At 37.1% G+C, this 11,031-nt stretch overlaps 2 protein-coding genes across 4 annotated transcripts in view; both read left to right on the plus strand.

The window, feature by feature from the left end:
• The first annotated feature begins 287 nt into the window (after positions 1 to 287).
• LOC101522319 (olfactory receptor 51I2-like) lies at positions 288 to 1,256 on the plus strand. Its single transcript, XM_004590088.2, has one exon. The coding sequence runs from the start codon at positions 288 to 290 to the stop codon at positions 1,254 to 1,256; it is 969 nt and encodes a 322-aa protein (XP_004590145.2).
• An 8,188-nt stretch (positions 1,257 to 9,444) lies between these two features.
• Positions 9,445 to 11,031, plus strand: part of LOC101531597 (olfactory receptor 51I2-like) — a 50,172-nt gene continuing 48,585 nt past the window's right edge. For 2 of the 3 annotated variants that reach the window (XR_009245331.1, XR_009245332.1), the window contains exon 1: positions 9,446 to 9,500. The gene's annotated coding sequence lies outside the window, so the exon portion shown is untranslated. Of the gene's footprint in view, positions 9,501 to 10,640; positions 10,778 to 11,031 lie in introns of all 3 variants that reach the window. The other variant, XM_004589969.2, reaches the window with a different exon arrangement.

The raw sequence follows: 11,031 nt of genomic DNA on the forward strand, positions 1-11,031 counted from the left end.
TCTATAGACTGACTGAGACATGAGCTCTTAGTTTAAAGGATGTGAGATGGCAGGAGGGAACTAGTCTTGCCAACTAGACCAAGTGAAATTATAGCATTTCAGAAGTTTTAGAAACAGTGAATTGCAGGGATGAGTCACTCGGTGAACAACTTTGATCAATGCCCTCAAATGAGGAGCTGAATTACGTAACAGACCCTTAAACTACCAGCAGACAGAGGCATGTATCTAAGTGTCTGCCTGTCTTTCTTACAGGACAGTGGCCCTGGACTCGAAGCAGGAATCCCAGCATGACAAGTCATGCCCACAACGACTCAGGGCTACCTCATTTCACCCTGACAGGACTCCCAGGGCTGGAGGCCTCCCAGCACTGGATGTTTGTGCTCCTTGGGGCCCTCTACATGGTTTCCATTGCAGGCAATACCCTTATCCTTTTCATTATCAAGGAGGAGCAGAGCTTGCACCAGCCCATGTACTACTTCCTGTCCATGCTGTCAGTTAATGATCTGGGTGTGTCATTGTCCACACTTCCCACGGTGATGGCCACATTTTGCTTCCACTTAAAGAAGATCAGTTTCAATTCATGCATGACTCAAATGTTCTTCATTCATTTCTTCTCTGTCATGGAGTCTGGGATCCTGCTGGTGATGAGTTTTGACCGTTATGTGGCCATCTGTAACCCTCTGCACTATGCCACGGTGCTCACTGATGCTAATGTGGTACGTATGGGCCTGGGTGTTATTATTCGCAGTTTCAGTGTGGTTTTCCCACTGCCTTTGCTTTTAAAGAGATTACCTTTCTGCAAGGCCAATGTACTCTCCCATGCCTACTGCCTGCACCCAGACCTGATTCGACTACCCTGTGGAGACATCACCATCAACAATGTCTTTGGTCTCTTCATTGTCCTGTCTACTTTTGGCCTGGATTCAGTACTTATCCTCATCTCCTATGTACTTATACTTCGTTCCGTACTGGCTATTGCCTCTCGGGAGGAGAGACTGAAGACACTCAACACATGTGTGTCACACATATGTGCTGTGCTCATCTTCTATGTTCCCATGGTTAGTGTGTCCATGGTTGTTCGTTTTGGGAAGAATGCCCCAGAGTATGTACACACTCTCATGTCCCTGATGTATCTCTTTGTTCCCCCAGTGCTCAACCCTGTCATATATTCCATTAAAACCAAAGAGATTCGTCGTAGACTTCACAAGATACGCATAGGAAACAAGTGCTGTTCAGGAGACATGCTGAAAAGTTAATAGTCCTGGGATTTTTATTCCAACTGTGAAATTCGATTTTCTGATATCTGTTTTGACAAGTCTTTTTATTATTCACTTGTATACTGGCTTATCAAATATTTGAGGACAGCCTGATAATAGATATCATAAAAGGCAATGGGTTTTGCCATTAGAAACTTCTTTATATCTTGCCAAACAATATTTCCTTTTTGTAAAAAAAAATACACACATCCTCTTAATCTGTCCCTTATTTTCCCAATATGCTTCTTTTTCATCCTTGTTTAAAATTAGTCATACTACAGAAATTTACCTAATACCACAAAAATACTGCCATGGTATTTCATCTGTGAAAGAGATTATTTAAAATGTGTCTTACACATATATATTCTTTCACAAGGTATGCTTGCTAATGCTTGTTTCAAATAGCCACACTTTGCCATCTTTTAAAAGAAAATTAGAGTAATATCATATAAACATAATTGAATTTTTAAATTTTTAAATAATTAAAACCCATACATTTTATAATTTAGACTGTATGTATCAGTATATCGTACATGCAATGGAGGTTGTAATATAGTAGGAAGATTATGCAATGATGAAGAGATTATAATAATGTGTCCTACCTAAATTGTTTTCAGATTTTCAACATATGGTTTTATAACAAACATAAAAGAAGAAATTTGGCATCCAATTTTAGCCACCGTAAAATAATAAAATATGTTATAAAGTGATTCTGATTGTTTGAAATAATGTGAATGATATATATAGAGAAATCTGATACATCTTTAACAACTGCAAAATAGACATTGTCTGGGAAATGTAATCCAATGACAACATGGTAAAATCTTCCATATTATGAGATGGAGATATTTTAAAATTATAGTATGGGGCCCGGAGCGATAGCGTAGTGATTAAAGTCCTCACCTTGCATGCGCCGGGATGGGCGCCGGTTCTAATCCCGGCAGCCCTGCTTCCCATCCAACTCCCTGCTTGTGGCCTGGGAAAGCAGTCGAGGACAGCCCAAAACCTTGGGACCCTGCACCCATGTGGGAGACCTGGAAGAGCTTCTGGCTTCTGGCTTCGGATTAGCTCAGCTCCGGCCATTGTGGTCACTTGGGGAGTGAACCATTGGATGGAGGATCTTTCTCTCTGTCTCTCCTTCTCTCTGTATATCTGCCTTTCCAATAAAAATAAATAAAATCTTAACAAAAATTATAGTATAAAGGTGTTTCAGTAGATTGAGAGTTTGATTAAGCTATTTTGTCAATATATGCATGTGTAAACATGAAGAATTAAGTGATAACTTGAGAAATTGAAAGCTATGAAATAATTATACTCCTACCCACATTCAAAATAGCACCGTTCAATAAGCTCTTACTTTTTCATCGAGATATAATATTAGTCATCTATTTTTTTGAGTATGCAAAAATTTGGAAAACTATGCAAAGGAGCAAAATAGCCCCAATGAACCTTACAGGGAAGAATTATATGAGCAAAAGTGCCTATATGCTTTGTAAACTAATGGAAACATGTATAAACAGAAAAGTTGTGGATACAGTTAAACAAGATAAACAAAGATGCACATATACATATATAAAAGAATTAAAATAATTACCTTCAAAAATTCTCATTTGATCATATGAAATAATGACAAACATGTATTAGCACAAATTTCAGAAAATGTAAAAATGAATAACCCATTCTATACATGATTCAAATAATATGTTTCTTCAATTTCTTTTTCAAAGAAATTCATGAGTATGTTAGATTCCCAGGGTCACAGCAAATGTGAGATACTGTATAATTCTGATGATAATGTTATATTATCACAAAGAGAGCAGATTCAATGTAGCTTCTAGTGACAATTCTAAGAATGTCACACTTTCTCTTCTCCCTCCCTCCCTCCTTCCTCCCTCCTTCGTTCCTTTGTCTCTTTCTTTCTTTTCTCTCTCTTCCTTCTTACCTTTCCTCTCCTCTTCTCCCCTCTCCTCTCCTTTCCTCTTATTTCGTTACTTCATTAGTTCATATGCTTTTGAGTTAAAATATGAGGAAAGCAGTTTCTAAGATTTTTAGCCATGGCTGATTTATCACCAATGTCTAAGAGATTTTTGACCAATGTAACGAGATCTTGTAACAGAGGTGAATTATTTCCATATAATTTTGTAATCCGGTATTTTCCCCATGTCATCACTGTTTCTACCTTATTTGGGGTCTTCATTATCACTTATTAGTTTAAATTAATACTGTCTTACTGCTTACCATTCTTTTATCTCCCATGCTGCAGCTGTAATAATCTTTCTGGAGTCTATGTGATAACATGATAACATAATCTGTATTCTTTCATCATCTGAGGATCAAGCGAAAACCCTTAGCTGGTGTCTTAGTCATATCAGCATTGCTTGTGTCCATCTTCATGTCTTGTTATCTTTAACCACTGTTCTCATCCTGAAATTATTTTGCCCAGGTATACAAGACTATATGTGGTAACCTAAACAACAAGCCTGCGTTAAGGTTCTGTAATTTTTTTCTAAGAGTCACTATGTGGAATATCTTGCTACATTCATCTGCGTGGAATATGCTTACCTTCTATTACTGAGCAAAACTATGTTTGTTGCATCTTCATTATGTGCCAGACACTGACTTATCTTTAGGCTCCTTACCCTGGGGAGCATGTCCAGAATGTCCACTACCTAGACTCTACCTTCCTACATCCAACAGTGTTACAACAGAAGCTCTAATGCTTTTATGTTGCTAACATAGTTTGTGTGGAATTATAACAGAACCTAGATGCCATTTTGTCCTCTCCATTCATTATATGCGGTTCCATATTTACATCATAACCTTCTTCAAAAAATCTGTCATTGTTTCGGAATCAGAAATAACACGAAATAAATATAACACCACCTTGGAAAAATCTCACGTTTTATTAGACTGAAATTAGTCCTATGTAAAATATAATAAAAGAAGCCCTGTACCTACAACACTATGTAATGGGATATAGAAATACAGTAAAAACAGAGAGGGGGCACAGTGGTGAGCAAAACATCACCTGCAAAGTGGCCGTCCTACACGGGCATCAATTCATGTTCTGGCTGCTCCGTTTCTGATTCCCCGATAATTGCTTGGGAAAAGCAGCATCAGATGACCACAATTATTGCTCCCCTGCCACCCATGCGGGAGACCGCGATGGAGCTTCTGGCTCCTGGAATGGACCTGGCTAAGCTCTGGACATTGTGGCCATCTGGGAAGTGAACCAGCACATGGAAAATCTGTTTGTTTCTCGCTTTCTCCCTGAAACACTAACTTTCTAATAAACTAATGAATCTTAAAAAAAAACAGGGAAAAGATAAACATTTAGATATATAGATATTCACCCACACTGAGCATGGTCTTCTCAATGTCTGTTCAATTAATCCTGCCAATGTTTCTACAATGAATGTTTCATGAACAGAAATTTTTGTTATGTAAGAGGTAACAAGTGTAAGATGACTGGTATGTTGGTTGGCAAATATTGATATATGATAAGAGAGAATCACACAGTGAGTCAACTTTTATCTTAAAAATTTAGCATTATATTAATTACATGTTAAATTTTTGTAAATCCTTACAGATTAGATAAATGAATGAGTATGGCCATATTATGATGATCAACAAATGATGTAATCTACGGATCAAGAAAACACAAAGACTTAATTGGGAAGATTACTAAAAGTTGAGGACATTTATCAAATAAGATGTAATAAATATAAATGTAGTAATTAAAAATTAACATATTCTAATCAATATTTGATTCAATTTTCAAAACCATTATTTTATATCAAAACGATTTTTTTATTGCATTTCATTTTATGACATTGTTTCATAGGCTCTGAGGTTCCCCCAACCCCTCCCCGTGCCCTCCCCCCATGGTGGATTACTCCACCTTATTGCAGTATTACAGTTCAAATCCAGTCTTGTTTCTTTCATTGCAAGCATGTGCCACGCATAGAGTCCAGCATCTTATTGTCCAGATGGTTTCCCCAAAATGATTTTCATGATAAAAACACTATTGATGGTTTAAAAAATAAGTTTGAATAAATATATATGGCAGCATACATCTAAACAGAAAGATTAAACATATGCTGTGATGGTGTCTATTCTCCTTAATTCAGTATATTTAATTGTGAATATTTTTGGTAACCCTACAGAATATTTTTATAGTTATTCAGAATTTCTATGCAAGAAAGATTGCCTTCCATTAAGTCATGGAAAAGTGAGAAAATGAGGAGAGGAGTATATCCTTTTAAATGTTAAAAAATCAAAGATTTTACTCATGAGAACAAAAGAGATGTTGCCACAAGGTGTTTTTAGTATGGACAGCTTAGAAAATATACAAATCACTGCAAAGGAATATTTTCAAATATTACACATAGTTAAAATCTTATCAATACATGATGACTTTCTGATAAACATTTTAACAATGTATATATAGACTTGTCTAGAAAAAATATTTGGGAAAAAGTGCTGATAGTCTCTGGTTAGTAATATTTGAGAAGATTCAGTTTCTAGTTGCCAGTTTTAATACTTTTCTATAGCACATACACACTTATTTGAAAAGCAAGGAGGTGACAGATGATACAGACAGAGATAGACCATAGGAGACAAGAGCAAGAGAGAGAGAACAGAGAAATTCAGCTGAACGCATCTGTGAGGATCAGGAGGTGGGTCCCAAAGGGAAGGGCGCCTCTAGTGGCTGTCCGGTGGAGGTTTCCAGTGTTCTCTCTGCTCGCCTCTAAAGACTAGCATTTCCACGGAGCTAAATATACATATATATATATATATAAAATCATATATATAATCACTTCACTGCTGTAATAATTGGAAATTGAAATAACAATATACAGAGTGACTGTGGGACTAAAGGGAGATCAGTGATCAAAACATATTCAGAAAGTAGAGCTGAAAGGATAGAACAGTATCTCCTTACTTAGAGTTCTTAAGTCCAACACTTGTTAGGCTCTTGCTGTCCTTCACCTGCCTGTCTGCATGTGATCATTCAGGTTCCAGCCTAATCCTCAGATTTGTTAGATCTTTGCCTTTAAAGTAGTCTCTCCTTTTACTACTCAAAGCCCTTTCTCTGAAGCAAAAAAATACATATGACAATTTGCTTAGCCTGTTTTTTCAATCACTACAAGCAGGGAGAAAGGGTTTGTCTGGTTGATCACTGGGATCTTGCAACAAATCAGTGTATTTATAGTTCCCAGGATGAACTTCAGCATTTCATCTATAAGAATTAGATAAAATTTTAAAGTCTTTTGTAAATACTATTTATTGTGTCTGTTGATTCTGGTAAACTTATGGCATATAACACATGTTTAATAAATGGTAGCTATTTTGTGCCCTATATTGTAATCAAATTAAATCAGCAAGATCTCTAATGCATGAGAATAATTTTTTAAAATATGGATATTGGACCCAGTGCGGTAGCCTAGTGACTAAAGTCCTCACCTTGCATGCACTGGGATCCCATATGGGCACTGGTTTGTATCTCAGCTGCTTCAATTCCCAACCAACTCCTTGCTTGTGACCTGGAAAAGCAGTCAAGGATGGCCCAAGACCTTGGGACCCTGCACCTGCATGGGAGACTCAGAAGAAGCTCCTGGCTCCTGACTTAAGATCTACTCAGCTCCAGCCGTTGGGGCCACTTGCTGAATGAATCAGCAGACAGAAGATCTTCCACTATCTCCTCCTCTCTGTTTATCTGACTTTCCAATAAAATAAATACATCTAAAATATGAATATCTTTATTTCTCTTTTCCAATTTGGTGTGACTGTTTTACTGATTAGTTACAGGAAGGCAGACTTTTTTTTTCTAAATAAGAAGAGCCATTTTGTCTTGCTTATTTCCTTCCCACTCATCCATGTGTATATACACTCACATACATACCCACACATATACATGCAGACACTAGAAGCAGGCACTAACAGAAGTGTTCAAACAATTCTGTACGTCACTAGTGCTTCTTTATAAATTTTGAAACAAAATATTATAAATGGGCATAAATTCAGTGAAGCTCTGGTGTTTCCTTGAGGAAGGGAAATTTATTTATTTTTTTAAATTAACTCCGCTGCTGTAAATTTGAAGCTCATTTTGCATTGAAGAATCCAATACTCTTTGATCTGGAACATAATAAAATATATTCATAGACTGTCCTACACGTTACTTGATTGGCAGTGAGTGAATATTGGTCATTCTCAAGGCTAGACAGTAAAAAATATTTTGTATAGGAGGTATAATCTCGATCTACCTACTCCAGGATAATTTTGCTCAAACTCTGCCTATAAATCTGTACAAATTAGCAAACTTTTTTACCTTTGAAAGTCTTGATTTCTCCATTACAATAGTTTCTAGGTGGTACAAGATGGCCCAAAAGTTCTTTCCAAGAGTTGTATTCATGTTTAAAAGTTAGCCTTCCCTCAGAGCCTGGAGAGCCTCTCCAAGGAGCTGACTCTCACACATCTTTCACTAGAGTTCCTTTCTGGCAAATGAAAAGCGAGCCGGTTCTTACAGTAAGTAGCTCCTGCTGTATAAATGCTTATCACACAATATTTTCACATTTACCCATGTCTATAAAATTTGCACTTCATTTAAAAAAAACGAAAGATTTGAAACATGAAAAAAAATCAAAACTTTTCTTCCTGATGCTCGTGTAGATGTGGAAAGAGACGATTTGGGGTTCAGGTTTGCCTATAGGCTGATAAGTTGTCCTCTCGACGGAAACTGAACATTCCCCAGAATGCTCATTGCTAAGGCAAACCACACCCCGGGAAAATATTATGACTCTATTTCCGACTGTATATAATTATAATTATACTTGCTGCTTTGCTTTGTTACTGTTTGAAATCTGTCTGAGTTGGGAAATAGTTTCTGGAATTATAATCAATGGATTTCAGAATCAAATCATTTCTGTCGCCGATTTACCTAAATCATTCTTCCTCGGACTCAGTTGTAGAAAATGAAGAGCTGGATATGTTAACTGCCCCAAGACAACCCAGTTCTCATCTTAATTTCTTTAACACCTTTCAGGAGGAGTATTGACAGGTAACAGAAGAACTGTTCTCTAAATGTTTTCCACACTTGCTATCACCACAGCCACATCTTTAACCATAATCAGACCCAGGGGATGCTTCAGAAGCAATTTACAGAGCTCACGGCAGGGGGAGGGTGGAGGCTGATGGCAGTGCTTATACACATAGCATGTGGGATCTGGGTCGGTTCTCCTCTGAGTGGATACCTCACCCACTTCATGGCTGCCATCCACCAGAGTGACTGAGGAGGTAAGAGAGGGTTTCAGTTCTTCTTTCACAGTCGAAGTTGAGAATTTTATTCTCCTTTTCAAATGCTAACGTGATCAGAGTGTAGTGTTCTGAAGAGGCAGAGGCTGTTTGTGACTTAGAGTTTTTCCTTCTGCCTCCAGTTCCTGTATTTACACTTTGCATCTATTGCTATTGCTGCTTGTTATCCCACTATTCTAGTCTCATTTTGAAAAAGATATATGTTCATTTGAAATATTGTGTTCACTTGAAAGGCAAATTTACAGAGAGAAGGAGAGACAGAGAGGGATAGATCTTCTATCTACCGGTTTACTTCTGAAATGGCCACAACAGCCAGAGCTGAGCAGATCCGAAGCTAGGAGCCAGGGACCTCCTTCCAGGTCCTGGACATGGGTGTAAGGTACCTGGACTTGGACCATCCTCTGCTGCTTTCTCAGGCCATAATCAGGGAGTGGGATTGAAAATGGAGCAGCTACAACATGAACCAGTGCCTGTTTGGAATGTTGGCGCTTGAAAATGAAGGACTAGCCTCCATGGAAAATGGAGCCAGGATGCTAGCTTCTATTTTAGTCTCATTCTTACAGTTTTACTCTATGGTATGAATGGGTTTGGCTCAGAGATAATTTTCTAAAACTTTGAAGTGATTGACTTATACCCTAATATTCTCATCAAGCTAGATAAAATGTTGATACAAAAGAACACAATCAGTGATTTGGGATTTGGAATCTGAAAATGGGAACAAATTTTGGAGATAAGTCCCAGAAATCTCAGCCCCTAAATATCTGTCTTAATCACTGTGTTGCTGGTTATTATTTACTCAGTACATGACTCTCCTCAGGTTTGTGGATACACCATTTAAATGTTTGATTTTGTTTGCTTTTTCTATTCTATAGGTGAAAAAACAAAAGATATAAAGAATTTGACAAAAGTTACAGCTATTATGTGGCAAAGGTGAGACAACTAGGATTTTAAATGTAAAGGAAATTGTTTTACTTGCTGCTTCATTTTAAACTTTAAAATAATGCTCATTATACTATCTTCCTAAGGTGTTTTATCTATGAAATCAATACTTTATATAGTTATGGTGGGAAATATATAAAACTCTCTGGCTTTATAGTCATTACTACCTGCTTAAACATTGAGGATAAAACAAAATAAAACACAAATATGGAATCTTAAACTTTACTGGGGAGAGAGAAACTAATTGAATAACTAGCCAAAGATGTAATAATGCAGTATATTTCTAAAGTGTATAAGAGACAAGAGGAACAATATGTGTAAGAAATATAATAGGGAAACACAAATAGGAGTAGAGAAATAATAAGTGATTAGAATAGTTGGAAAATGGCAAATTTTTTGGATAGTTCTGCTGCTACTGTATGCCATGGTAAGGGTTAAAATTATTCTTTGACTGGTTTTAAAAGGTAATTAGAACCAATGATAGATTTTCAGTAGGAATGTAATTTTATTTGTATTATAACTGAGTAATCTAGTTGCTTTGTAGGGAATGACTTCTCAGCATGACACCAAGCTAAGTAATCAAAAAAGAAATTTCTGAAGGTATTCTGGTTAAAGACACTGAGGAATGTCCAACCATTGGAAGGGAAATGAAGAGTAAAAGTCAAATTTACTTGCTGTGAGCATAGGTTGATAGATCTGTGATGCCTTTTAGGATTTAGTTGGCATGGGCACATGGATAGATTTAATGAACTTAAATGATACAAGGGCTGTAGATAATGATCACGTATGATGATATAACAGTTTAGCTTTGTGTATGTTATGTTTGCGATTTATGGTCTGTTACAACTGATAACTGAATCAGGAGCTCTATGCATGAATGAAAAACTAGGAAAAAAATATTTAGGTTAGAGACATTGATCCATTGACTCTTTAATGGACAGAGAGACTAGAAGTGAGAATTTTGTGAAATGGGAAGACAGATAAGTGATGTCTAGAATAATATGAGGAATTAATAAAAGGATTTGTTGGTGGTGTTTGTATCGCACATAGTAACTGCTGAAATAGTCTCTCCCCAGGGCAGAGTTCCTTTTGGTTACTGGCTGGATTCCAGCTGTTCCATTTCTGATTCAGCTGTCTGCAAATGCATCTGGGAAAACAGTAGAAGACAGCCCAAGTGGTTGAACGCTTGCACTCATGTGGGAAACCTGAATGAAACATCAGGCTTCTGGCTTCAGCTCAGTCATTGAAGTTGTTTATGACATGAACCAGTGGGTGGAAAAAGTCTTTCTCTTTCTCTGTATTTCTGTTTCTCCTTCTTTGTCTCTAGCTTTGCTTTTTATGTCAACAAATAAATTTTAAAAAATATTGATATCTGATTTTGAGGTACAGAGACTATCAAAGTAGCCTGGGTAATGGGTTTAAAAAATATTTGAGAGGCAGAGAATGTGGGGAGGGGGAGAAAGAGAATGAGAGAAAGAGAGAGAGAGAGAGCGAGAGCAAGAGCAAGAGAGACTTCTACTGG

This window comes from Ochotona princeps, chromosome 4, assembly GCF_030435755.1.
Source record: "Ochotona princeps isolate mOchPri1 chromosome 4, mOchPri1.hap1, whole genome shotgun sequence".
Lineage (NCBI taxonomy): Eukaryota > Metazoa > Chordata > Mammalia > Lagomorpha > Ochotonidae > Ochotona > Ochotona princeps.

Coding starts and splice junctions, on each gene's coding strand:
- LOC101522319 (XM_004590088.2), top strand. CDS start 288: ATGACAAGTCATGCCCACAACGACTCAGGGCTACCTCATTTCACCCTG.